Raw genomic sequence first — 27,352 nt, 5'->3', positions numbered from 1 at the left:
GGCCCGGGGCCGGTGCCGGCGCCCGGCGGAGCGGCCGCGGCGGGGCAGGTGCGCGGCGGGCGGTGAGGCGGCGCCGCCGCCGCCATGGACACGTCGGGGCACTTCCACGACTCGGGCGTGGGGGACCTGGAGGAGGACCCCCGGTGCCCTTGCCCGTCGTCGGGGGACGAGCGCCCGCCGCCCGCCGCGCTGCCGCCGCTCCAGCACAGCCTGTTGCACTCCTCGCCCGGGTCGCTGCGGGCCCCTCCTCCCGCCGCCCCCGCCGCCCTCCACCCTTCCTCCCGCCACGGCAGCCAGCTCAACCTCAGCGACCACTTGGCCGGTCACTCGCCGGGCTCGGCGGCGGGCGGTGGCGGCAAGCACCGGCAGCCCAGCCCGCTGGTGCACCGGCGGGACAGCAACCCGTTCACCGAGATCGCCATGAGCTCCTGCAAGTACAGCGGGGGGGTGATGAAGCCCCTCAGCCGGCTCAGCGCCTCCCGCAGGAACCTCATCGAGGCGGAGCCCGAGGCGCAGCCGCTGCAGCTCTTCGGGGCCGGCGGGCCCCCCGAAATCGTCGTCTCGCGCGAGGACAACCACGCGCCCACCACGCGGCCCCCCGCCCGCCGAGGCCCCCGCGCCGACCGCCCGCCTGCCCGCCCGGCCCCCGCCGCCTTCGCCAAGGGACCCAAGCGCAAGGCGCAGAACATCGGCTACCGCCTGGGCCACCGGCGCGCGCTCTTCGAGAAGCGCAAGCGCCTCAGCGACTACGCGCTCATCTTCGGCATGTTCGGCATCGTCGTCATGGTCATCGAGACCGAGCTCTCCTGGGGGCTCTACTCCAAGGTATGGGTGGCCGTGGGGAGGTTGGGGGGCGCTGGGGTGGCCATTGGAGGTGTTTGTGGCCGGACAGGGCCACGCGGGTTTGTCGGGGTCCTGGGGGCTTCGCGGTGGCTGCCGGCGTTGGACAGGACGGGAGCCGATGAGGCTGCGTGTGGTGGGTGCTTTGGTTGGGGTGGGTACCGCACCACGTCCTGGCAGAGCTGCCCCGTGTCCCCGGTGGGTGTCAATAGAGGGGACGGGGACTGCCCCATCTGGCACCGCGGTGCCTCCCGGCCGCAGAGGGCAGGGGGCTGCTGGGCCCCCCCGCTTGGCCGGCCCTGGTGAGCAGGAGCCCTGCTGGGTGCACCCTGGCTCGTCCCCACCTGCGGCTCCTGCCTGGAGGCCCCATAAAAGCCCCCAAGTGCCCTTTGGGGAGCGAGGGGACCCGTCTGCATCCCTGCTGGCCCCGTGGTGGTGTTTGAGGCTGGGGACACCAGGGCTGGCTGGTGCGGGGGGCCTGGGGGGACCCAGCCTGGCCCTGCAGCCGCTCTGCCGCCACCGCAGCCAGCAGGAGCTGCCAGCAGCCTGCCTGTGCCCTGCCAGCATCGGCCTCGTGTCACCGCTGGCCCACCTGGTGGGCATGGCCTCCTGGGGGTGGTCCTGAAGTCAGGGGGCACTGGGGAGCCTGGGGGTCGGCAGGGGCGGATTTGTCCTTACGAGCTCCCAGGGTGGGTGCTGTGGCTGGGGGTGGGGTCAGAGGGGGTGCTGGGCATCCCCCGGGGTGCTGGGCAGGGGCGGGTGGCAGCAGCTGTGGCTGGGGGTCCTCATCCTCTTCCAGCGAAGCGGGCGCCCCGTGCGTGGTCTCCTCGAGGAGCCATGCCCTCCGCGGTGCGGCGAAGCCCTCCATCCTCCTCCACACCCCTTTCTTCTGTATTTTTTTTTTATTGCAGGACGGTGTCTTTTATTTATAATTCTCCCCCCACACACCCCTTTCAGCTCCTGCTCCCTGGCTGTGCTCGTTGGCAGCGATATGAATAACTCTTTGTATAGACATCTGTCATGTTATTTATACCTATCCAGAGAGGGGAAGGGAATAGGCACCCGCGCTGGCAGGGCGTGCGTGGCACCCATGGGCGTCAGTGGGACAGCGCTGCAGGGAGGTTGGGGGGGGCTTGGAGGACCCCCGAGGGTCCCTGTGCCGCGGGGCAGGGTGCCACGTGCGTGGGGACGGTGCGGAGGGGAAGGAGCCGTGTGGGAAGGGGCTGCTCGCTGCTTCCTGCCATTATCTGGCAATCGGCGGGGAGGGCTTGTGCGGGCGGAGGGGGCGATGGAGCTGAGAGCAGGTGGAGGCAGGGACGCGCCTGGGGGTCCCGTGGGCGCGGGGGACCCTGCGGTGTCCCCATGGAAACGTGTCGGGGTGCGGGTGCACCCCCCAGAGGTGCCTCCCCGAGACCCAGCTGCCCGCAGCTGCCGCCGGGGCTGAGCTGAGCTGCGGGGAGCCCCGGCTCCTTCTGCTCCAGTCGAGGCACGGGGATGTCTCAGCGCCGAGCCCTGCATCCCTCGCTCCCCGTGCCGAGGGAGGACGATGCTCTTGTCTGCCGCCAGAGCCTCTTCCAGGCATCTTCCACTCTGCCCTGCAGCAGGAGCGGGGCTAAGCTTCCCCCCGGGGTACCCACTACCTGTTGAGCCACAGACGCCTGTGTGCGTGGTGCCGGGGTGGGGGGGGAGGAAAGGGGGGATACCGGCCGCCCTCGCCACACAGCACGGCTGCCAGCAGCGCTGCCGCGGCGCTCAGCAGCCCCGGCGCGCCGAGCGGCTGTGTCAGCCGGGGAAGACCCCGTGAGTCAGCGCTGCCTCCGTGCAGCCGCCCCGACCCCTGCCCCGGTGGCTGCCGCCCGCCCGCGATGCTCGTGCCGAGGGCTCGGGGGGCGCGGGCAGGGAGCTGCTGCCGTCTGGAGAAGGGTTTGGGGCTCAACGGGCCCCCGCAATCCCCTCCCCTCCCGCCGAGCGCACCCTGGGGTGCAGAGGGGGCTCCCCGGTGCCTCGCACGGAGCCGTGGGCGGCTGTCTATAAATACCCCCCGGCAGCCCCCAGCCCCCTCCGTTAGGAAACCGGAGCTCGCTGGCAGGGACGCGGCCGTGACCGAAGGAGCGCCCAGTGCCGGGGCCGGCAGCTGTCGCGTGGATGGGGATTTCGGTGCTGCCGGCCCTGGCCTGCATCCAGCTCTGCCCCTGCGGCCGGCAGCAGAGATGCCACACGCTCCTCGGGATGTCGGAGCCGGTCGGTGGGGCAAAAGGGCTGGAGCAGAGTCCGGCCTGTGGATAAACTGGGCTTGGAGATGCGGCGGCCAGGTTTTGCCTGCTTTCTGCCCATCCCTCGGGCAGGATGCGGCCTCTCCTGTTCCTGGGGCCAGCGGCGCTGCTTCCCGGCACCGCCAGCAGCCTGCACGGCACAGCCAGGGCGAAGCAGCCTGGCACTTGCACGCGGCGCAGGGAGGATGCGTGCCGGGGTCCCTCGGGGGGCCGAGGCGTCGGTGCCGCTCGGACGAGGTCTCCCCGGCCCCACGGTTTTCTTTGTCGTGAGCGTGGGAGCCGGCAGCCGCTCTTCCTGCCGGGCCCCTGCGGGACCAGCGCTGGCCGGAGGCGTTGAGAACGGCGGTGGGTGTGCGGTGACCTTTGCCAAACGGTGTTGGCCTCGTTACCTCCCTGCCCAGCTATGCTGGGGGGGGGTGGGTCTGCCCCCCACGTGCGTCCTTCCCACTTGGTTTTGGGGTGACATTGGGTGCCAAGCCACGCCACCTGGGGGGCGGCCCTGCAGAGGTGACAGTGCACGAGGACAGTGCCCGGAGCCGGCAGAGGAGGGATGAGCGTGGACCGTGCCGAGTGAGCCGGGTGCTCAGGGGGTTCCCATCTGCTGCCCTTCCCTGTCCGTACCGGCCCCGGTGCCAGGACCAGCTCTGCCATGCGGCACCGCCTGCCAGGACCCCTTGGGGTGCACGTGGGTGCGATGGCCCCAGCAGCACGAGGTCCCCCCCGGTTCAGGACAGGGCAAGGGCTGCCAGCTGCCCGGCGCGGCACCGCGCTGGCACGGAGCGATGCCAGTTCCGTGGCTTCGTGTCCTCAGCCGGCGCCGCCAGGCAGCTGCCTCGCAGCGGGTGCTGGCAGGAGGAGGGTTAAGGATGTCTAGACGGCGACTGAGATTGGCCCTAAAGGATGCCAGATCTGTTGCGGGAGTGACATCTCGCTGCAATTAATCCCGGGTGTTCCCCCGAGACACCGGCTCGCTAAAAATAGCCAGCTCGCTGCCAGCTCGCCCCGTGGCGTGCGGTGGCGGAGCCGCTCGGGGTCCCGCCGGCCCCACGCTGCGGGGAGGGTCCCACGTGAGGATGCAGGCGGCATCACCCGGGCAGGGTCAGTGCTTCGGGAGGGCCCGGCCTTGGCACGAGCCCTGCCCTGGAGGCTGCCTATTAATAGCGTTGTTTGGTCCCCGGCACTTCTCTCAACACCAGCCATTATATGCACACAATTGAGAGGCGAGTGCCAAGTTGTGAAGCTGCTCACAATGCGTGGCCGGAGCACCCTGAGCGTCCGCAGCGCTGCCAGCAGCCTCTCCTTAGGAAAACTTTCCTCTCTCCCTTCTTGAGCCCCCCCCCGTCTGTCCACGGCTCGGCTTTTCCTGCTGCCCTGGTCCCGTTCCACACCCCGGCTGCGTTGGCCACGGGGGGAGACGAGCACCAGGAGGGGGCTGCTGCTGCTCGGGGGGGGGCAGCAACGCGGCCGGGGCCAGCACAGGCTCACAGCGACCAGAACAGGGTCTGGGGATGAGCCCTCGGGGGGGAAGGTGAATCCTGCCCTTCCCTATAGCGAGCCAGGGGAGCCTGGGAGCATTTGCTTTAGTCACCAGTGAATCAGGGGCTGGTTTAATTTACATAGAGCTAATTAGCAGGAGGATCTGATTAGACCATCCATTAGGGTGCCATAATATTGGGCTAACGCTGGATGTGGATGGATCGCTGGAGTCGCTCGTCCCAGCCGAGGGGAAGCTGGTAATTTCATTTGGTGGAAATGGATTTTTTTAAAAAAAATAAAATTAAAATGTTTTGGAGAAAGCGCCGCTCTCCAGAAGTGCCCCCAGTGCACGTGGCAATGTCAGGGCTGGGGCCGCTGTGCTGAGATGCCGACGATGGGGAGCCGGGGTGGCCGAGTGCTGGGGGAGGGCGCGGGCTGCCTGTGCTGGGGAGGGGGTCAGCATCTCCCTGGGGGCGCAGAGCGGTGCTGGTGCCACCCTTGAGGTTTGTAGTGCCACCCTCGAGGTGGCACCCATCCCGCTGCCCGTGGGGGTCCCCGCCGCTGACGCTCTGCCTGCTGTTTCCTTGCAGGACTCCATGTTCTCCCTGGCCCTGAAATGCCTTATCAGCCTGTCCACCGTCATCCTGCTGGGCCTCATCATCGCCTACCACACGCGGGAGGTGCAGGTAGGTCCCGGGGCCCCTGGCCCTGACAGCCGGGCTGTGGGCTTGGCAGCTGCGCCCGGCCACCAGCCCGCAGGGTTTGGGTGCCAGGACATCCGTTCCCTCCCGTCACGTCCCTCTGGCTGTTGACCCTCATGTGAGGAAGAGCACCTGCAATCTGCTCCGCAGGAGTGATGGGAATTAGCTCGTTAATCCCATTAAAGCTGCCGCTGCCCCTCTCTGGCTGGGAGTTGCTCCCTCACCGTGCTCCCAGGTTTGCAGGGGTGCCCTCCTCCTGGGTGAGGAGGCAGCAGGGCAGGGCCCTGACCTTCTCTTCTCACCGCACGGATGACATGCCACGGGAAGCTGTGAAATACTTTCCTAACCAAGCCTGCCCATTCTTTTCCTCTTTGCTCACTCCAGCGTTGCTGGGAGTGGAAAGAGCTCCCAGTTTGCTCCAGCTCTGCGTTTTGGGGATGGGAGAAGGAGCTGTTGGGGGAGAAGGAGCCGGTGCTGGTGTGGTCCTGCCTGGATGGCAGCTTGTGAACCATGCCCTGGGTTTGGGGACTGTTGTGGCAGAGTGGCTGGGGCACGCGGCCAGCGCTGCTGTCCCCAGGCTGCCCTGTCCCCTGCCAGCCCCTCCAAGGCCGTGCCTGGGACTGGCTCCTGCTCCTCCTGCGGGTTCAACGTGTGCAAGCGGCCAAGGAAAGGCGCTGGAAAAGCAAACTTCCTCCCCGGGCTCCCGGCCAAGCCGGGGCTGCAGCGTCCGAGCAGCAGAGCCAGGAGCCACCAACGTCCCGGTGAGCCCGGCAAGGGACCCCGCAGCCGTGGGTGCCCCCTCGGGGCCAGGTCCCCACTGTCCCGCTCAAGGCTGGCTTGCCTTGCGTGTGCTGTTGGGTCTGAGCTTGTCTGGCCCTAAAAAGCAGAGCTCTGCTGCGGTGCTGGCAAAGCCTCAGTGCAAAAGGGCTCTGTGCGGGCTGCTCGCACTCCAGCCTGTGCCAGAGGGACTGCCCGCGGGTGATGGGTTGCTCAAAGCAAATATTTGAGAGAGCTGGGTTTTGCTGGAATAATATTTACCCCCAGGGCTGCTTTGTTTGTGGTCGGCAGGGCAAGCTGCACCCCCGGCTCTTTCTGGCTTCCTCTGGTTGTTGTTCTTGGTTCTGCACACACCGCATCCACCCTGACCGGCACGCAGGGCTGTACAGCTCTCATCCTGCTCCGCCTGCAGACGGGGCTGGAATCCCCATTGTCTTCAAGTGCATGGCCCCTCTGACGGCCCAGGTCTGCTTATTCAGGCTGTGGGTCAGGAAAGTGCTGGAGGACGTGCTAAAATCTGCAGAACCGGCGGGATCGGGGACGTAAGCCTGCGGGCAGGGTGCTGCGCCGGGGGCTCGCTGGCGGATGGGAGAGGCGGGCGCTGAGCACGGTGGTGGGCCGTGGAACCAAAGCAACCCCAGCGCAGCTCCCGACGTGCGAAGGTTTTCCACCCCGAGGCTTTCTTCCTCCACCGAACAGCTCAGTTCCTTCCACCTTTCCCCACGGACTTGCCAAGGTCTTTGCATCCTCGTGGTTCCTCCTCTGGGCCTTCTCCAGTCCTCCCGCGTCCCCGTTGACGCACGCCGCGCAGAGCGGGACGTGTTGTTTTGTGCTCCCTGTTGGCAGCGACGAGCGCTGTGGAATAATTTCTTCCGCTGTCCTGCCTGCGACCCCCTGCCCAGCGCAGCCTCCCCGGCTGCAGTCCCGCGTCGTTCCTGGAACCCTTGGGTTTTGTTGGGCTTCGTCTTCTCCAGCTGGAGCCAAGGGAGCCCGTTGCCGGTGGCCGGCTCTCCAAAGCGCTCCTGCCGGGAGCGTTCCTGGTCCCCATGCGCAGAAATCGCGCTGGTCCGCGCGATGAACCCCGCTGCAGCCGAGCTGCACCGCGCCGCCTGCTTCGCCCCCTTCTGCTGCGCTGGTGACTCCGGCAGGGGAGGAAATGAGATTGGTTTGACTCGATTTGCTCCTGACAAATCCATGCTGGCTGTTTATCGCCCTATTATCTTTTAGGTACTTATAAAGGGATTGCCGATAATCTGGCCCGGGATCTCAGCAGAGATGGAAGCGGGGCTGACAGAGCTGTAAATCCTCAGCTTCTCCTTTCCTCCTTGCTCCGGGGAGGGGGGGGCTGCGTTCACCCTGCCAGCACTGCCAGCCCTCCCCACCTTACAGAAAAGATTAGGCAAGAGCCTCGGCTGCCTCCCTCGGTGCTAATTGCATTAATTGACAGGTCCTGGGGACGTTCCCTGCTCTCCCCTTGCCGTGGTTTCTCTGGGGCTGGGGGCATTGCTTTGTCCCCACGCAGCGGTGGCAGGAGGGGCTGCTGGCTCTTCGCGCCCACGCTGCCCTCAGTCCCCCACGTCGCGTCCTGGGACGGGAAGGAGCACGCAGGGACATTTTCCTCGGGAGGATTCATCCCCCAGAGGAGATAAAGAGCAGCCGCCCGGCATCCTGGGTCCTTTTCCTGTTGCATCTGACTGTAATGAAGTGCGCAGTGATGGATGGGCGCAGCCCTGCTCCCGCAGGGCAGCAGCTCCGGCAGCCGAGCTGGCTCTGCGGCAGGGGAGGTGGCCGTCACCACCAGCTGTCACCCAGCCGGCTGAGACAGTGGCGGGTCCCCACGCTGTCCCCATGCCCATCGCCCCTCCAGCCGGGGCTGCAGGTGAACGAGATCCTTCCCTGCGGCTCCTCTTCCCCCACCCCCAGCAGCCTCTCAGCTCTCTGCCTCCTGCTGCGAGGCCACGATCTGCTGCTAATTGCGTGTGTCACTCGCTCCTCGGTACAGCCCAGCGTGCGCAGGGAGCTGGCACAGCCCAGCCTTCCTCCTCCCTGCACGGGTTGCTCCCGGCCCTTTGCACCTGCGTGGCGGGGGCTGCCCCGTGCCCCTGGGTGCTGAGGGGCTGGGTGGTGAGGGAGGCGATGGGCTTGGCAGGGCCTGGTGCTGGCGTGGCCTCGGGGACAGCGCGGCACGTGCCATCCTGTGCCGGTGCGGTGTTTGCTGCTGCTGCACGTGATGGGGCGCAGCACTCAGCCGGCCTCCAGGCTGCCAGCTCCAGCAGCAGGTTTTGGGGGGGCAGCCCCGTGGATGCCCAGAGCCGTGGTTTGTGCGTTCAGTCCCCACCTGTGCACCCAAGGGTGCCGGAGCACTGCCCCGTGAGCCCCACGGGTGTGCACGGAGGTGGGAGCCGCAGCCCCAGTTCACCCCGTGCCGGGATCCCTGGGTGAGCTGTGGGAGCAGAAACCCCCGGGGGGTCACGGGGCGAGCACCCTGCTGGGAGCCTTTCCCTCCACCGTGCGGCTTCCCGGCGCTTTCCCGCACGCTTCGCTCGCCTGCAGCTGCGGTGAACGCACTTGCTCCTTCCCGTGCCGGGGATGCCGGGGTGCCGCCGGACTTTGCCTGGGGTTTCCATGGAAACCCCCGCCGCAGCGATGCGCCGCGAGCTGCAGAGGGGCTGCAGAAGGGGAAATCTGCCCCGAGCACCCCCCCTTCCCCGTGCCCTTCACCCGGAGCAATTCCCCACACGCAGCCAAAAGGCTCTCTGGCTTTTTCCTCTTGCTAATTTGTTTATTTTTAACACCCTTTTCCAGGAAGGAATGGGCTGTCAGCTTGCTAAATGCCTGAGGATCTCCCTTGACAGCTTGGAGCATTTTTTTATAAACAATTTCTCAAAGCAGCTAAAAGGAGTGGAGCTTTCCAAACAGAAAGGGAGGTGGCCGGGGACAGGCGCTCCGTGAGTCAGTCCCGGCGGCTCTCGCCATCCCTGGGGACAGCCCCGCGTGCCGCACCGTGCCGGCCCCGTGGCTCACAGCAGGTGCCAGGGCTGAGGGTGCCGATGGAGCGGTGTGCCAGGGATCCCACCCCCCCGGATGCTTCCAGCCCCCAGGACAAACCGGGGTCACCCTGCTCTTTGCAGGGTCGAGGAGGTGCTGGTGAGGGTAGTGTGCTGCCATGTCCCTTTGGGGTCCGTTTCCAGCGGTCTCTTTGCCAAGTGCTGCTCACGGGGAGTCCCCGAGCTGGTCCCTGCTGCTGGAGGGGATGCTGGTGGCACTGATGTGGCCCAGCTTGTGCGGAACAGAGCCACGGAGGCACACGAACACGTGCATCGAGGCCACATCTCCTGCATGCCACGTGGGTGATGCTGGGCAGTGCATGGCTCCCGGCCAGGTGAGGAGCCCCTGCTCCCATCCTGCCGGGTGCTGGGGCTCCTGCAGAGTGCCCGGCTCCTGCTGCAGCGGTTGGAGAGGAGCGGTGCCGCGCTGCTTTGCCCAGGATGAACCTGCAGTTGCTATGACAACCTGGTTCCATCCATTGCCACGCTTCCTCCTGAAAAGTTGCCCGCGTCGGCATCGCCGGCTCCTGGCCCTCCGCCCGCAGCTGGGAGCGGAGCAGGGCTGCGGTGGCACTTGGGTGATGCCACTTTTGGGGTGAGCAAAAGGACCAGGGTGGCTTGCGCCAGTGGCACCGTGGCTCGCCCATCTCTGCCGCTGCAGCGGGGATGCCTCAGGGCACCCTGAAGCTTTCTGGGGCATTCCCAGCACCGCAGCCATGCCCTGAAGGTGCAGGCAGAGCAGCTGGAGGGTTCGGGGAAGGTTTGTTCCCACTGCTTCCGTCCCTGGTCACCCAGGGCAGTTCCCTTTATCCATCCCCATGGGGCTCTGGCGTCGGTCCCCTCCAAGCTGTGGGGCTGTGCTGCGGGGCAGGGGTGGCCGGGCCCCCCGGTAACCCCGTGGTTTTGCCTCCCGGTAGCTCTTTGTGATCGACAACGGGGCCGACGACTGGCGGATAGCGATGACGTACGAGCGCATCCTCTACATCAGCCTGGAGATGCTGGTTTGTGCCATACACCCCATCCCCGGGGAGTACAAATTTTTCTGGACAGCCCGCCTGGCTTTCTCCTACACGCCTTCTCGGGCAGAGGCGGACGTGGACATCATCCTGTCCATCCCCATGTTCCTGCGCCTCTACCTGATCGCCCGGGTGATGCTGCTGCACAGCAAGCTCTTCACCGACGCCTCGTCGCGCAGCATCGGGGCGCTCAACAAGATCAACTTCAACACGCGCTTCGTCATGAAGACCCTCATGACCATCTGCCCCGGGACGGTGCTGCTGGTCTTCAGCATTTCCCTCTGGATCATCGCCGCGTGGACGGTCCGGGTGTGCGAGAGGTGAGAGGGGCGGGCGCTGCGCCTGGGTTTTGGGGCGCGGGGCTCTGGGGCGCCTGGGGCAGGCAGGGAGAGTCCCCAGCGGGTGCCCCGGGGGTGGCGGGGGGGGGGGATGTGGGGGCCCCGCGGGGTGCGGGGAGGCTGGCGAGCGGCGGCGCCTGGCTCTGGCGTCGCTGCGAGCCGAGTGCCATGACAACACCGCGGCTGCAAACCCACTGCCGGATGGCATCACGCCGGCATCGCCGCGCTCGGCGCAGGGGTTGCTGTGGCGACCGGTCCCGGCGGGTACCGCGGCGCCTCCGGTGCTGGGATGCACCAGCACCCCTCGGGGCCCCCTCTGGGTGCCGGGGGGCTGCGGCGGGGGCACCCCAGCCCCTTCCAGGGCTTTGCTGGGAGCTGTTTGTCCCCCCCCCCGGTCCTGTGCGGGGCTGTCCCTGTCCCCAGGGGGCTGTGCTGGGTGCTGAGCCGTGATCAGAGCAGGGCTAATGGCTCAGGACAGCTCTCAGGCCCTGGCTCCCAGCCTTGCCCTCGCTCAGCAGACACTTGTGCTGGCTCTGAAGCGTGGCAGCGGCAGCGGGTGGGCCCACGGGGGGTGCAGGGAGCAGGATGCGGCCCTGCCTGCCGGCAAACTCCGCTCCCAGGTGTGCTTCCGCTGCTCCTCCACCTCCCCGGGGAGCGGGGCCGGGGCAGCCCCAGCCCTGGTGGCTTGTCCAAGGAGGTGGCCGAGGGTGCGCTGGGAAGCCCCTCTGGGATCGAGGGATGCTGCTGGGGAGCCGGGGCTCCCTCCCAGTGCCTGGGGTTTTATTCAGCCACTTCTGCTGGGCCCGTTCCCGTTCCCTCAGCAGCACCGGGACTCGGTGCCACCGGCACCGGGCCCTTGCTCCTCTCCCCCTGGCTGGGGTGGAGGGAGCCGGGGCGCGTGGGCTTGTCTGCAGGAAAAACCGCTCAAGAAGACAAACGTGTTATTATTTGCTTTAAGTGGATTAGCCAAATCACATTAAATCCCTCTAAGTTGTTGCGGCGGTTTGGTGCTGGGCTCAGAAACGCAGGGGTTCGTCACCGCAGCCGGCCCTGAGCCCCCGGCCCCGCTCAGGGGACGCTGCAGCGGGTCCTGCTCGGGGCTGGCAGCACCCGGGATGCCCGGCTCCCTTTATGGGTGCTTGCAAGGCAGGAGGAAGGAAGACCTTCCTCCTCCTCCTCCTCCTCCTCCTCCCTCGCAGAAGTCACCTCCTGGTCCCACCTGGGTCTCCGAGCCACACGGAACTGCATTAGGGCAGCTTTAGGTACTGTGGACGTGGACTGGAGCTGCATGCTTGGATTTTACGAGCTTTTACAGGCAGCATTTATGTTCCTGTTTCTCTTAATGATGCTATTAGAATGTGCTGGAGAGTTTGTGCTCCTTAATTGTGTTTGGGAGGTTTTTATTTGTACCTCCGAAATGGGGAGCAGGCGGGCGGGCTCCCAAGGGACATGCAGGGGATTGATTCCTGCCCCTGGGGGCTTAGGCTGAAAAACCCGATGTAAATAAATAGCCATTAGCAAGGAGAAATAGAAATGATGCAGAAGAGCCGCTGCAGGCACTGCCGTGAGCTGCCACCACCTCCTTGTCCTGCAGAGCGGCAGACGGGAGCCCCTCTGGCCAGGCTGGAGCTGTGCTGACCCCAGGGACATGCCGAGACCTGGGGGCTCCAGGATCCCCGGGACAGGCGCTGACCCCAAGGGTGCTGGCACAGCTCCTGCAAGGGCCACCAGGTGTGGCAGCGGGACGCTCGTGCCCACCCAAAGCAGCGTGCGCACGGGGGAGAGGACGTGTCCCTGTGCCCCCCCGTCTGCCTGCTGCACCAGCACTGGAACCAGTTTGCTGTGGTTCGCACGGCAGCTCCCGCCCAGCACCCACCTAGGGACGAGGCGCGGTCCCCACCGCCGGGGTGGCATCGCCGTGCCGTGTCCCCCCACCTCGCCCTCGCGTCCCCCCGGGGCCGCAGCATCGCTGCGGGCGCCCTCCCCACCCTGCGTGCCGGGGGGGCCGCATCTCCCTGGAGGCAGCGAGTCGCTAAGCAACCCTCGCCCGGCCGCCGCGCTGCCTGCGGTGCTGCCTGCGGCCGCACACGTGTGCCCGCACGTGCCCCCCGCCCGCTCCCCGTTGTATTTCGGGGTGTTCCGCATGTGCTCGGCCTCTCGGCACAGCCTGGCCACCCCCAAACCCACGGCACGGCCGAGCACGTGCTGCGGTGACACCCCTGTGCCGCGATGCTCGGCGTGGAGCTGGGCTGAGCGCTGGGGCGCCGCTCGGGGCAGCCGCGCTGCGCTTCGCTCTGTGCGGGGAGCGCGGACGGGGGGGTGCTGGAAATCGGCGCTCGGGTCTAAAGAATTGCATCAGCCCTTGGCACGAGCGGCCGGCCCCTCTTCCTGCTCGCGCAATGCCAGCTGCTCCTGTTTATGAGCTCCGAGTGCTTCTTGGAAGAGAAGCCGTCGGTCCGGCTGGAGCCTCCGGAGCCCCTTCCCCCCGTCAGCCCCCAGCACGTTGTTCCCGTCAGCTGGGGTCATCCCCACAGCCTGAGAGCTCACATCCTGCCGCGGGAACCGGGGCTCAGCCTTTACCGGGGAAACACAAACACCAGCAGGGGGGAAACGCGCGCCGAGACGGGGGAAAGCCCGTTGGCTGCATCAACCCGGGGGTGTCTGCTCAGCACGGCACGGCCAGCTCCTCCGTGCCACTTGGGTCACCCCTCGGCACGCTGCATCGGGGGCCGGGGGCGCTGGGTGTCTGCTGGTAGCCCCCCGATGTCCTGGGGGCCAGAGCTGAGGCTGCGCTGTGGGATGCGTCGGGTGGGCTCGGCACAGGGAGCCGCTGAAGCTGGTTTCTGGGGAGCCCTTGCAGGGTCCCAGGGCAGCCGTGCTCCCCAGCCCCTCTCTGCCCAGGCTGGAGCCTCGCCTTGTCGTGGCTGAAGATGCTTTCTCCTGCTCTGTTATTTCATTAGGGTCTCCAGTTACTGGGGGGGGGAGGAAAAAAAATGTAGGAAGAGGAGAAAACCCAACTGTTGGGCGAGTTATGAGCTGCGAAGCTTGGATGAATTGATTTGCAGGGAATTGCCAAAAGCTCCATCTGTTTTTCCTCTAATGATTTCGTGAGGAGGCTGGGAGAAACCTGCTGCGGGGAAGGGACGCGGGCAGGCAGGGCTCAGCGCCGGGCGGCGGAGAGCCCGGCGTGGGGGCCGGTGCCCACCCTGGGTGGGATTGGTGGGGCTGGAGCGAGGGGGGTGCTCCTCGGGGGGCACGCACAGCTTGCAACGAGGGGGCCTGCTCGCGTGTTAGCGGGAGGAGAGGCAGCTGGGCTGCTGCGGTCGCTGACCCCAGCAGGGCAGGAAGCAGGGCAGGACGTTGGGGCTCGGCGGGGACGTGGCCGCGGAAGGTTTGCAGCATCCCTGGAGCTGGAGATGCTCCACGGGCGTGTGGTCCCACGCAGCGCGCCACCCCTGGCTCCGGCCAAGAGCACGGTGCGTGCCTGCGGCTTGGCAGTGTCCCTGCGGCACGTCAGCGTCCTGAGCTGGTGGGGGGGGGGGATGCAGGAGTGGGGACGGGACGAGGAGCCGATGGGGTCAGCACTGTTGATGCTCGTGGCCGGAGGCTCGCGCGTGAATCACCACCGTGACCACTTCAACCAAGCACCCTGAGCACGGTGCCCGCACATCCGTCCGCTTGCACAGCAGCTCTGGCCAGAAAACGAGTCCTTGGGGGTCCAGATGTGCCTGGAGGCTCTGCCCCGTGCCCTCCAGCCACGAGGTTTGCAGGTCTGGACCCTCGTGGGTTAGTGCAGGGGCCCCACATCTGTTTCTCCCATCAGACAGCTCCTGCCGCCGCGCCACGTGGCACCGGGGATGGAGCCGGAGGGCCTGGGACGTGGTGACAGGTCTGACCGAAAGCAGAAGCCCTCGCTGTTGAGTTTTTGCTCTGATTTTGTGCATGTGGACTTTTTTTTTCTTTGCCGGAAATTGTGCAATCGCTGTTGCTATGGGGCATCCTGCCGTGCCATTAATCTTTATTCCCTGTTTCACGCGATGCTCTCGCTCCTGGGCAGCCGTCGCACCCAGGTGCACCCACTGCAGCACGCGAGCACCCGCTGCCGCGCTGTGCCGGCGTTTCAGGTGGCAAGCCACCTCCCGCGGCACCCAGGTCATGTCCCCGTCCCCTGCTGTGACACTGACGCCCACGTCTCCTTGACAGGTACCACGACCAGCAGGACGTAACCAGCAACTTCCTGGGGGCCATGTGGCTCATCTCCATCACCTTCCTCTCCATCGGGTATGGTGACATGGTCCCGCACACCTACTGCGGGAAGGGGGTCTGCCTCCTCACTGGCATCATGGTAAGCGCCGCGCCGAGCCGGCCGCCCGTCCCCTGGGCTCTGCTCGTCCCCTGCCTTGAGGCTGGGGCAGCGGGGCACTGAGGCAGTGGGGTTTTTATGGGGACCGGCTTCTCGGCAGGCTTGTCCGAGCCATAATGGCTTCAGCTCTGAAGTCCCGCAGCCTGAAAGCTGCTGGAGCTGTAACTGCAATCGCTGTCAGTGCGGTAATTGGCAGGGCGTGCTGGTTTGGGTAACGAGGTGGTGGTGCAGGCTGGGTGCCTGGTGGGTGCTGTGGGGTGCTGGGCTGTGCCCGAATCCCTTGGGGACACAGCGTGGGACACCGAATCCCTTGGGGACACCGGCCCCTGGGCTGGAGCACACTGGGGCTGCAAACCTGCGAGCTGGCTTTGCCTTTGGTCGTCCCTGTGGGTGAATTTGGGGTGAATTTGAACCCTTGTGCTGTGAGGGAGCAGGGAGCCAGGCTGTAGCAAAGCCCGGGGGGAGGGAGGGGGGACAGCAGCTGCGGATGGGGACACAGAGAGGCCCCCGAGCATCCCTTGGCCGCCCTGCTTGCGCAGCCTGGCTTCCATCGCGCCGAGTGATCCCAAATGCTGCCGGCATCCCGTGGGGAGCAGAGGCCAGCTGGGAGCGCTCCCCGCCCACGGCACCGCTGCTTCGCTTGCTCGTGGCCAGAAGGTCGCTGTCCTTCGGGGCCCCGAGCGTACCTGCTCCAAGATGCTCGTGAGACGTCCCAGCTTGTGCGGCTTTCCAGCTGGGGACAGCTCAGGAGCCGGCACCAGGGGCCCCGGCGAGGCACGGCTCCTGCGCAGATCAGCACCCCAGTTCAGTCCCTGCCTTGGGTGCCCGGCTTTGGGGATGGCGCTGCCCCCGTCCCGCCTGGCACGCGGGCGATGGGCACCAGCATCACTTGGCTCGGCTGCCGTCATGCCCCAGGAGAGCTCTTGGCTAAGGCGGCTCTGCTGGAGGGTATTAATTTGATATTATCTGCAAGTATTTCATCTGTCTCATGTAAGGTTGGGCGCCAGGGAGGCTGATGTTGTTCAGAGGAGCCAACTGAGGGAGAAAACTCAGGGAGGGCTGGACGTGGTGTTTCCGCCAGCATGGTGGAGCGCTGGCCAGTAAAGCCCGTCTCCACCCAGGAATTAGGGTAGGCGCCCCCAGGCTGGGGACCCCCTCTGGGCTGGGGACCCCCCCGGTGCCCCCCTGCAAAGCCGTGGGGGCCAGGAGCACCCTGGGGCTCCCCAAGCAGCAGCACCAGGGCCGCTGGCAAAGGGAGAAGTGGTGAAAGCCGAGAGCGCGCTCTGGGACCTGCCGGGATGCTGAAGGATTTCAGCTCAGCCCACGATGTTAATTAATGACTCTTTAATAAATTAAGGATCGTTTGCCAGGGTCGTGGGCCTCTGCCAGAGCACCGGGGAGGGGGGAGCAGCTCATCTGGTGCGGGCAGAGCCAGGCGGCGCGTGGAGCCCCGCGGGGAGCAGCGGCTCCCCTGCGTTGGCACCTTGGGTTTCTGCCGACAAAGACACGCCGGAGGTGACGGCTGTGGAGCGGCGCGGATCCGCCGCTAATCGCTGGGATAAAGCGAGCTCCAGCTGTCGCCATCTGCAGCCGTTCAGGGGGTCCCGCTCCATCCTGTGGCACTGCAGGGGGCTGGGACCCCATCCCTGCTCTCCTCCAGGGTGCTCGGTGCCTTCCCCGCTGCGCAGAGCCCCCAGGGACACCCCTACACGGGGCGAGCATCACGGTGCTGGGACAGATCCTGGCCCGTGGCTGGCAGCGATGAGCAGGATCAGCTCGGCCGTTCCTCGTGTCCCCAGGGCGCTGGGGAGGCGAGGGCTCACCACTGACCTTGTAAATCAGCCCCGTTAATTACTGGGTGCGTTGGCAGCCGCTCAAGGACGCGGCGGGAAGCTGGGTCCTCTGATAAACCCAGGTTAACCTGCTGGGATAATTGGTTTTGTGGGTAGGGGGCATGTGGTGCCTCAGTTAATTAGGGGTTTGCAATCCCGGGGGAAAGCACAAGGGTGAGAGCGACTGCAGGGCTGAATCCACTCCCCAGCCAACGTCCTTGTGTCCCCCCCGTCCTTGCTGTCCCCATGCAGGGCGCCGGCTGCACAGCCCTGGTGGTGGCCGTGGTGGCCAGGAAGCTGGAGCTCACCAAAGCGGAGAAGCACGTCCACAACTTCATGATGGACACGCAGCTGACCAAGCGGGTAAGGTGCCAGGGATGGCTCGGGGTGGGGGCAGCGGGAACCAGGGGTGCTCTGGGTGTTTTCTTCTCCGCTCTGATGGGAAACTGCAGCCTGCAGCATCCCCGAGGGTCGGTCCCACGGGTACCAGGGTGGGAGCGAGGTGTTGAGTGCCTTGAATGCAGAGCAGGCTCGAGCATTACGGTAAAAGCAAACGGCATCAGCCCTCTGCTCCGCTCTGCTCCACTTTACGGGGCTGTAGGAAATGCAACGAGCTCCGCCGCGCCTCGGGGAGGAAATGCCCGAGTTTTTTACTTTCCTTGGAGGAGACAGACCATCTCCTCTTGAGGAATATGATCTCACTTATCTCAGTGTCAGGAAGACGAGAGGATTTCAGTGATTCAGCATCTTGCCTGCTGCAGACGAGAGCTGCGCTCTGATGTTGCTGCGGTCTCGGTCCCCAAAGAGGGACCCAGAGGCCGTGGCTGTGACAGGTCCCTGGGCACCAGTCCCAGCTGGGCTGCCTGCTCCTGGATTTCAGTCACCAGCAAAATACAGGGGAAGGGGACAAGGGTGGCATCTGGGGCTGTGGGACACCCAGGACATGTCCCATGTGAGCAAACCACGCTGCGGCATCGCAGCTTGAAGTTTGGGCATCTCCACAGAGCTCCCCCACCTCTGCAAGGGAGAGAAATCCCAAACCTGTTCCTGTTTGCCCTGCAAGATGCCAAGGCATCTGAGGTCTCTGTGAGTGGCTCAAGGGCCCCGTGACCCGTTGGGCACCGTGTCCCCAGCAGCGTGCGAGGTCTGCGGGGGGAGACCTCTGGTCTCAGCAGCCCCATCGTGGTGACCCAACGGCACTGGATGGCTGGGTGGGCTCCTAACTCCAATGCTGGGGCGGTTTTTATATGAGATGGAGCGTGGGGCAGTGCAGCCAGGCTTGGAAGCAGAGGCGCAGCCCATCTGCCCAGCTGGTGGGGATGGGGCACCCTCTGAGGGTGTGCACGATGGCAAGAACGGGAGCCCTGAGTGTCCAGCGCTGGGCAAAGCGGCTTCCCTGGGCAAGACAAGCTGATGCTCCCCACCTCGATGCAAGCAAGCAGGTAAAGCACAGCCCGGGTGAGCTGGGGTGCTCAGAGAGCAGCAGCGATGCCCCCAGGAAGGATTCAGCCTCCTTCCCCCTTCGGTCCCTGCGGCGGAGCCGTGGCCAGGGGGCTGCAGCCACAGGTGCCTGGGTGGCGTGCGTGGTCAGGCTGGGACAGCACCCAGCTGGACAGCCCCTTCCTGAGGCCGGGGATGTGGCTCTGTGGGCTGCGTGCCCAGCAGGCTGCGGCCAATTCACTCCGGAGCAAGCAGCAGGGCTGCAGCTGAGCCACAGAGGCTGTGGAAGCCACAGCCTTGCACCAGCAGCCGAGCCGAGCACGGGGCTGATGCCTTCTGTGCGTCCAGCCAAAACCAGCAGACAGATGCCGGAGAGGAGAGATACTCTGGGATTTATGTTCCTTTGAGGCGTCAGTTTAGTGTAAACTTCCCACGCGGGTGAGGCGCCTGATGGCTGGAGCGCCAGGAGCGGTTTTCCCCAGGGCACCAGAGCGGGGTGGGATGGGGATGTGGACGCAGCGGGGGCCAGGACACGCTGCTCTGCCCGGAGCACAGGCTGCTCCGTCCCCACCGCACGACCCCTTGCACACACGCAGGAGCTCGTCCAGGCACACGGAGCCCAGCGCCACGCTCCCAGCTGGGGCGAGTCAAGCGCTGTCGCAGCAGCAGCTATTTCTGCTCACAAACGGCAGAACGCAGCGAAGCCAGAGCATTGTTTCCGTGAAATAACGCGTCCCACGCGCTGGACCAGATGGGGCCGGTGACCTGCGGCCGACTCCCTTCTCTTACAGATCAAGAACGCTGCAGCCAACGTCCTGCGGGAGACGTGGCTCATCTACAAGCACACCAAGCTGCTGAAAAAGATTGACCACGCAAAAGTCAGGAAGCACCAGAGGAAGTTCCTACAAGCCATTCACCAGTAAGTGGGGCGTGCGCCAGCTCCCGCAGCAATGGGGGGAAGAGGGGAGTGGGCTGCTGAGCCCTGGGGAGGGGTGGCCCTGCCCGTCCGCGGGGGACTGGGGACAATTTCCCATTTTCCTGGAAGCAAACAGGTCTCTGGCTGCGTTTTGCAGCTGCAGTTTGGGAAAGGGGGTGCATCCGTGTTGCTCTCTCCTCCTCCCCAGGTTGCGGAGCGTGAAGATGGAGCAGAGGAAGCTGAGCGACCAGGCCAACACGCTGGTTGACCTTTCAAAGGCAAGTCCTCGCTGTAACCTCGCGGCCCGGCCAGGCTGCAGGAATGTTTCTCCTCACTTGGAGAACCTAAAGCAGACCTGGCTGACTGCAAAATGCTCCGGCTCCTGAGCTGTCAGCTGGGAATCGCTGCCAGGGGATTGCTGCCTGTGCAAGGCAGGAGGAAAGAGCACAAACACAAGCTGGGAGGCGGGCGGGAGGGGGGGGCACCCCGCTTCCAGTAAGGGTCTGTGCTCACCATCCCTCGGGAAAGCATCGCGGCCCCAGCTGGGGAAGCTCAGCGGTCAGCAGCGCTGGGTTTCATCATTTCAATGTCCTTGTAGGGGAAGAGGGGGCAAGCCCAGCACCGGCCACGGTGCGGAGGGGTTGGGGCTGGATGCGCTGCAGTGGGTGCGTGGTGTTTGCCGTGCTGCCTCCCGCAGCCCGAACCTCCCAGCGCCTCGTCCTGGTCTGGCACGGGAAGGCTCTGGGGGCGCAGGCTGCTTTTGCTGGCAGGGATTAAAACGCAGGGGTTATCCTGCGGGGTGGCGCCCCAGGTCGCTGCCCATCCTTCGGGGCCCTGCCTGCATCCCGACAGCAGCTGGCTCGACGCGGGCAGCAGCTCCCCCTTCCCGTTCTGCTAACAGCGCTGTCAGGGCAGCCCCGGGGCTCTCGTAGCAGCACAGCCAAGGAGATCACCTCTGCCCTGGGGGGCTCTGGGCAGGATGCCCGGGAGCAGGCAGTGGGGCCGAGATGGCCGAGAGCAGCCCAGGAGCTGCAACGAGGGCCCGGCAGCGTTGATCACTTTGCTGTGGCACACGTGGGTTGTAACGGAACGGAGCATTAGAGGCAAAGCCACAGCTGCCCCTTGCACCTCGGGTAAACAACCCTACGGCGGTCTGGGGAGGCGACGAGCTGCTCCGCTGCGGTGACCGCCTGAAGGTGACGCACGGGGAGGCGAGCTGCCAGGCCCCGCTGATGCAGGCTGGTGTAGGGCCGCTCCTGGTCCCCCTCCCCATCCCCTCCTGCCCCCCTCCCTGTCCCCTCCTCTGCTGCTCGCTCTTTCTCCTCTATTTCACCGCGTTGTGCTGAGCTTGCAGAGCTGCCTGATGAGAGCTGACAGTGTCGGGGCGTGCTCGCAAGGTCTCAGCAGGCGAAACCTCCGCCGCTTGCAGCCCGGGCAGCGTGCGGTGGCTCAGAAGCAGCCTCTGAAGCCCGGGGACGGTGCGGGGCTGCCTCGCAGGAGCACTGCGAGAAGGGCTCGGCATTTCTGGTCTGGGCAGCGGCGCAGCGCCCCTGGCCACCGCGCCAACCCCTCGGCTGTCTCCTCTCTCCCCGCAGATGCAGAACGTGATGTACGACCTCATCACCGAGCTCAACGACCGCAGCGAGGACCTGGAGAAGCAGATCGGCAGCCTGGAGTCCAAGCTGGAGCAGCTGAGCGCCAGCTTCAACTCCCTGCCGCTGCTCATCGCGGACATGCTGCGCCAGCAGCAGCAGCGCCTGCTCGCCGCCCTCATCGAGGCGCGGGGGGTCAGCGTGGCGGTGGGCACCCCGCAAACTCCTCTCTCCGAGAGCCCCATCGGGGTCAGCTCCACCTCCTTCCCCACCCCTTACACTAGCTCAAGCAGCTGCTAAAAACGCAGAGCGAAGCCCCTCGGCCCTCCACGGACACGGGAAGAGCTGACGCGCAGGTCCTGAGGTCTCAAGGGACTTTCTTCGGGTTTCTCGAAGCGCCGCGGGAGCGTTCGGTGCGACCAGCGGTGCCGAGCGGGTGCTCGGAGCTCGCTAACGCCTTGGAATCGGAAATCTCACCCCCGTTTAGGTGCCTCTACACGTGGTGAAGGAAGGGGACGGGAGGCAAAGCCTCTGGCAAGGCCCGTGCCGCAGTGTTTGGTGGAGGACAGAAATCCACGCTCAATCTCAGGTCTTCACATTGAAAACAAAACAAAAACAAAACCAAGTCGGAAGCACTGAAGCAACGGAGACACCAGAGGAAGAGTATTCCACTGTGTGGACCCCGGGGCCGGGCGCGAGGCCAGGGCCGCTCACCCAGGGCGTGCTCCCCTTGCTCCTGCTCCGCTCCCAGCCCCGGCGGGCAGGCGCCCACCCCGTGGCTTCTTGCACAGGCTCTGACCCAAGATGTCCACGCTCCATCCCATCTCCTTGCCAAGACACGAATGCACACACGCACCTCTCGCGTTCCAGGGTAGGTGGCGGTGCCTGACCTGCGTGGGGGTGTTTCTCCGGAGCAGCGAGAGGTTTCTGCTCGGGCAGGACAAGCAGCAGTTCTTCTTCTTCTTGGCGCCCGGAGCTCGGGAAGCAGTGCCTAAAGCAGGCGGGGAACGCCGCCCCGGTTCGGAGGTGTCCCCACCGTCACCCACCCCGGAGCACCCCTGCGTTTCGGGAGGGCGCCGGGCATGTCCCCAAGCCTGGTGCCGTTGGCAGCGGCCCCAGAACTGCCGGGTGCCCAAGGCCTCCAGCCGAGCCAACGGCGCCAAGGTTGGGGGCTCCCTGCAAAGCGGTGTAGTGACGAAGGCGAGTACCGCGTGGGACGCTTCATCTGTTTAAAACCAACCCACCTCCCTTGTCCCGCTTCTGCTGGGTTTGGTGGGGATCAGCAGCACCATCCGGGGCCGGCTCCGGCTTGTAGCGGGTGCTCAGCTCTGACGGACGCTTGGGCATCACCCGGCCACTTTGGGAAGGAACCGTTTTCTGTTCTGCTTTCGCCATTTCCCCTTTTTCTTAGCTCTGCCCTGCCGTTGCTGTGGGGCTCTGCCTGGTCTTTGCACAGAGCCTTGCCTCCTGCCAGCAGGCTGCAGCTCTGGGATGGTGTTTGCTGCTTTCAATGAAAACTCAGCAGAGGATATTTATATATTTTTAAACAGATGAAGTAACCATGTAATTACTCCGCGATATTAATTACACATCACCCGGCAGTGTCAGTAATTGTAATCAAAGTCACTGTGTTACGCCAGGTATACTTAGCCTGTAATCTTCTCCTGTGTAACTCTTTCACTTCCATAAATAACGCCGCATTTCACGCACGTAGGCAGGGCCGTATCAGCCTGGTGCAGAGGGATTTCTGTGCAAAACTCCACTTACTGCTGGTGGTAGGTGTTTTACTCCCTGCGCCCTGCAATTAAAGTTGCATAGGAAACAAGCGGCGGGTAGCGAGGCGCGCTCCCCCCCGCCAGCTCCAGCCATCAGCATGCGGTGGAGGAGGAGGAGGAGGAAGAGGAGGAAGGCTCCTCTGCTGTGGGCTCCGGGGGAGCTGCAAAACGAGCTCCTGGTGCTGCAGAGGTGGTTGTGTTAAGGCTGTCGGTAGCATGGTAGCAAGCCGTGGTTGTTCTTGTCGCGTGTTTTGCATTCAGGGAGGAGAGGAGGTGCACGGAGATCACTGCCAGCCTTTTCTGTTCCTTGGCCGGCAGCAGATATTCAGCTTCTGGGAATGCGCTGCTCTTCCCCTTTTCAAAGATCTTGTCATTAGTGGAATTGTAGGGTGGGCAGGACTGCTGGGAGAGTGTCACTGCCTCGGCAGCAGCCCAAAGTCTATTCTGAGCCTTGCTGCCCATCCCCGTGTGCCTACAGGTAACCCTCGTCCACACTTCCCCGGTCCTCAGGTAGGGATAAAGAAGCTTCTGCCCGTCTTTGTAAGGAGGTTTCAAGCCTGGCAACGAAGAAAGGCTTGTAAATTCTAAGAGCGAGCCTAAAATACAGAATCTCCACTGGCTGCAGGCAGCCAGCAGAGAAAAACATTTCCCCGCCTCTTCTGTGGTTTGTGTAGGAACAAACTGCCGTGTACAACATGTACACGGAGAGGCAGAAATACATCCTGGGGCGTTGGATGGCTGAGGGAAGTATTGATGCCTGAGAATCGATATCACCAGCGGGAACCTCCTTACGGGCTAATCATCAAGTCTGGGAAATCAAACTGAGTAAGACGGGATGAGGAAATGCCAGCTGGCTAGGACCTGAGGCTGTGAAGGGGAGTGAAATACCAGCGGTGAACGCTCCAGTAGTGCGACCAGTGCAGGAGAAGCTCCTCTTTGGGCAGAGCTGCTGCTTCGCCGTGCTGTCATGAGGGGCCAGGAGTGACAGGAGCCAGGCTGGGGAGGTGGGATCCCGGCTGCAGAGCTGGGTTGTGCCGGGCCGTGCGCTGCTGCGTGGCTTTGGGGTGCCGGAGCTCACGGCACCGCTGCAGCTCCTGGCCCTGCATCCTCCACGCCGGGCTGTGTGCCCTACAACCTGCAGATTGCAGCCCCCAGCCCTGCACCCCGCACGCTGCACCTCCCGTCCTCACCCCTGCACAACTCCAAAACCCCCCTGCCCACCTCGCAGCCCTGGGTCTGCACCCTGTGCTCGGCACCTTGCACCCTGCAGCACGTGCACCCTTGATCCTCCGTCCCGCACCCTTGATCCCCGTCCTGCACACTGTGCACCCTGCTTCCTCCATCCCGCACCCCGCTGTTGGTTCAGCACCGCATCCCACTGTCAGTCCTGGGGCCAAGTCCCGGTGCCCACCCCGGGCACTGAGCCCACCGGGGCCAGCCCTGGGGCTCCCCCCACCTCCCAGCCCCAGCCCCGCCACCGGGACCGGAGCCGCCCTGAGGCCACGGCGAGGGCTCCTCTCCCCGGCAGGCAGAGGCAGGCACGGGGCGAGTTCTCCAGGACCCCAACCCCAAGCACCCCAATACGGTCTGGTGCCTGGGGTGCGCACCTGGAGCTGTTCTCCCGCTCCCTGCATCTTGGTACGAGCGCTGGCATCACCTCAGTGCACATGGCAGCCACCAACACGTGCACCGGGGCGCATGCTCATGCCCCAGAGCTTCCCTCCCCGGCAGCCGGCTGGCAGGACCGCGGTGTGCGGCCTCCCCCTGCCCATGGCAGGATGCTCCCTGGTGCTGCTCACACACCTGAGAAAGTTGTTTCGGAGCCTGCGGCCATGGGCCCGGAGAGGCTGCCCCTCCAACTGCATCTGGGCAAGCGGAGAGAAGAGCTGGGACCACCGACAGATGCGGAGGAAAAGCACAAGAACAAAACTGAAACACAGATTTGTAAACCCAAAGAGATGCTGACCTCCTCCCGCAGCCGGGAAGCTGTCAGACCCCGCACACCACCAGGACCGAAGCTGCCCGCACCCCGGTTTTGCAACGCAAGAGAAAAACCACCCCGTGCTCTCTTGCTGCTAGAGCCAGCGAGGTGATCGCGCCCCGAAGCCCCTCCAGGACCCACCCTACGACAGCCAGTCTCCTTTTCGGCACAGCATCGGTTTTTGCTCCACGAACCTCTTGCACTGCCTGCAAGGAAACGTCCTAGAAACGCCAGAAAAATACAAAAATCCTCTCTGCAAACTCACAGACTGAAGCGTTTCTGTCCAGACTTAAGGAGCTTCAACATGGGTTTGCATCTTGCCTCTGTACTGCTCGCTTCTTTTTTAATAATAGGGGAAAGCATAATAGTTTATTTTAACTATGAAATATATTGCTATATTATAAAGGTTATTGTAACTTTCAATTATGGTTTTGTATCCAACCAGTTTGTCAGCAGGCAGCGACGCCAGCCTGCTGCCAAAATGTCTGTTTCTGAGTACAGTCACTGCTCCACGTGAGGACGGAGGCCAGGGGTAGCAGAGGAGGCTCTCTGGACTCCGTCCAGAAGGACTCCACGTGCTCCTCAGCCCTTCCACCCCCGGGCATTAATTCCCCTTGCCTGGAAGCTGGCCTTCAGCAGGTCTAAATTTGCGCAGCCCGGCCACACTGGAGCTTTGCTTCTCCCTAGGGAAAGGCGCGTTCCCCTTTTCTCCCGGGGTCTCAGCCCCCTCAGAGGTTCCTGGAAAGCCATTTCCTCCCCCAGTCGTCTTCTCTAGTGAAGGTGGGGTTCAGCTCACCGGGCACGGACTGTATGAGGGCCAAAATCCCCCGTTTGCCCCCGGGGATGGAGGCTCTCAGGGACACAGCAGCGCAGGGTGCGCCGGGCTCCCCGCTGGGCTTTCGGCGCAGAGACCAAAACATTTCGGCTCAGCACCGAGTGACACGGGCAGGATCCGGATATTCTGAACTAGGGAATCACTTGTGCCTAGAAAAGCGCGAGGGGGGCAACATCCTCCTCCTCCTCCTCCTCCTCCTCCTCCTCCTCCTCCTCGGCAGAGCTGTGCGCCAGAAAGCACCGCGGGGCCCGATCCTGCCCGCTGGGGCTCCCTCGCCCCCGAGCCGGGCAGCGCGGGGTTCCCTCGGGAGGAGGGACGCCGAGGCAGCGCGCTCTCTTTTTCCTCTCAGGTCAACACGTAGCTGCCGGGATGACGGGGTAAGGACAGCCCTGCGCGGGCGACCGCTGTTGCTGCAGGTAAGGCCGCGGCGCAGGGAGGGCTCCTGCTGCGCCCGCCCAGCGGGGAACGGCCCCGAGGGGATTCGGGCACCGTGCCCAGCTCGTGCCGGGTCTCGGGCAGGACAGGAGCTGGCCCTTGGGAGGGTTTTGGGCTTTGCAACCTGGCCTGCGGAGGCAGTAGTGTGGTTTTGGTCCCTTCCATCTCAGACTGTGGTGGTGTGGAGAGACGAAGGGGTGGCCCCGAATTTAGAAGAGAGACGCGGTGAGGGTGCAGGGACCTCTCAGCCTTCGGGTGCTTGGTGGTACTGAGAGCAGCTCTTCCTTACATCCAGCCCCGATCTGGCTGCAGCTGATCTGCATCACGTGTAGGACAAGATTTGTGGGCAAATAAGTCTTAAATTTCCTTTTGCAGCCCTGCCCCCTGTTCCTGGGCAGTCTTCCTGTGCGGAGCGTGGCCTCGCTGGTGGCCACGGCCGGGAACGGGCAGAGCGTGTGGGACCAACTCCTGCTTTCTTCCAGAGCAAACAAAAGCCCCTGCACCAACTCTTCCATATCAGAGTAGTTGTCACTGTAGTGCTGTCATTATCGCTGTTAATTGCTGTCGCAGCTGTGCTGCCCTGACCCTCCCAGGCCAATTACCCCGCTGGGAGTCACGGCAGTGCCTGTACCTCACCGAGCGCTCCGGCTGTGAGCTCCAACGTCTTCTTGCTGGCCCCTGCAGCCTGATCCCCTCCGGTATCCCCCAGCTTGCTGTGATGCTGCCCTGAGCTCCATGGTGGGGCTGGCTCCATCTGCTCCCCATTGGGACCCAGCCCAGGACCAGACGGGGCCTTACAGCTGGGCTGGAGGAGAGGGGCTGGCTCCTCTCCTCGGGAGGGCAGGGCTGCCCCTCTCCTGCTGGCTCTGGGGGTGCCTTGAGATTTCTAGGGTGCTTGGGCCCCCTGCGCTGCTCTCCCTTGGGTTCCTCCTGCCCCGTGTCCCCGTGGCTGGCTTGCAGCCCTGTGACCAGCAGGTAGGTTTGCTGGGGTGTTGGTGGTGACCTCTTGGGGGGTTTGGGAAGCTGCTGCTGGAAGGCTCTGCTCTGCTTCCAGCCCCAGCTTCTCCTCGCCCAGCTCCGAGCTTCCACCCCACAGCCACGTGGAGGGCGCAGGGTTGCAGGCAGGGGATTTTGCAGGGGAAAGCCAAGCTTCTCTGTGGGATGAGCTGTTTCCCTCCAGGTGAGTCCCGTCTGCCCCCTCTTGCTCACGCAATGGGGCACGGGACAGGTCTCCAGCACCGTGAGCCCGGTGGCTGCTCTCATCCGGGACGCTCGGTGCGCTCCTCGCAGCACCCGGCTCTGCTCCGTCTTCTACCCAAAGTGTTCTTCCCCTCGCGCTGCCGGCGTCCTAGCACACCCCAGCGCACCTCCTGGCCCTGGCGGAGCTGCTCGCGTCTCTGCGGTCAGGCTCCGGCCCCGGGCTTACATTCCTCCTCCTGGTCTGAGCGTGGCTGGGTCTCCAAAACAGGGGAAGGGAGTGGGGACTTGCCTGTCCCGACAGCATTGCCATAAAACTGATCTGTACCCAGAAACAGGCATGTTTTAAACTATGGCTTTAACCTGTTCACTGTAAAAAGTGCCTTGGACTTTAATCTGAAGAGGTCAGTATCTATAAATATTTACCTGTGCGGTGTGTAAGTATGCAGATACCTATGTATAGTTACACACACAAATATATGATATATACGTACATATATAAATGCTTCGGACCCCTC

The 27,352-nt window shown here is 64.5% G+C and overlaps 1 protein-coding gene across 3 annotated transcripts; it reads left to right on the top strand.

Annotated features, from left to right (window-relative positions):
- The first annotated feature begins 6 nt into the window (after window positions 1-6).
- On the top strand, window positions 7-27,352 carry KCNN3 (potassium calcium-activated channel subfamily N member 3). Of its 3 annotated transcripts, XR_004756103.1 has the most exons (9): window positions 7-825; window positions 5,180-5,275; window positions 10,032-10,450; window positions 14,672-14,813; window positions 16,916-17,026; window positions 18,895-19,022; window positions 19,228-19,297; window positions 20,615-25,618; window positions 26,013-27,352. XR_004756103.1 is itself a non-coding variant. In XM_035346563.1 (8 exons), the coding sequence occupies exons 1-8, from the start codon at window positions 85-87 to the stop codon at window positions 20,909-20,911; spliced, it is 2,004 nt and encodes a 667-aa protein (XP_035202454.1). In that variant the 5' UTR covers window positions 7-84; the 3' UTR covers window positions 20,912-27,352. The 3 variants fall into 3 exon arrangements, 2 of the variants coding, with proteins under 2 accessions (XP_035202454.1, XP_035202455.1); XM_035346563.1 differs by having other exon boundaries at window positions 20,615-27,352; XM_035346564.1 differs by lacking the exons at window positions 16,916-17,026; window positions 18,895-19,022; window positions 19,228-19,297; window positions 20,615-25,618; window positions 26,013-27,352 and adding an exon at window positions 14,874-16,654 and having other exon boundaries at window positions 14,672-14,836.

The sequence above is a fragment of the Oxyura jamaicensis genome, chromosome 25 (genome assembly GCF_011077185.1).
Source record: "Oxyura jamaicensis isolate SHBP4307 breed ruddy duck chromosome 25, BPBGC_Ojam_1.0, whole genome shotgun sequence".
Classification (NCBI taxonomy): Eukaryota; Metazoa; Chordata; class Aves; order Anseriformes; family Anatidae; genus Oxyura; species Oxyura jamaicensis.
The sequence above is the reverse complement of the archived record's forward strand: the minus strand, read 5'-3'. Positions and strand labels throughout refer to the sequence as shown.

Bases quoted from the DNA above. Each gene is read 5' to 3' on its own strand.
- KCNN3 (XM_035346563.1), top strand. From the start codon at position 85: ATGGACACGTCGGGGCACTTCCACGACTCGGGCGTGGGGGACCTGGAG. The intron at 14,814-16,915 runs GTAAGCGCCGCG...GTCCCCATGCAG, and splicing joins GCCTCCTCACTGGCATCATG to GGCGCCGGCTGCACAGCCCT. The intron at 19,298-20,614 runs GCAAGTCCTCGC...CTCTCCCCGCAG, and splicing joins CGCTGGTTGACCTTTCAAAG to ATGCAGAACGTGATGTACGA.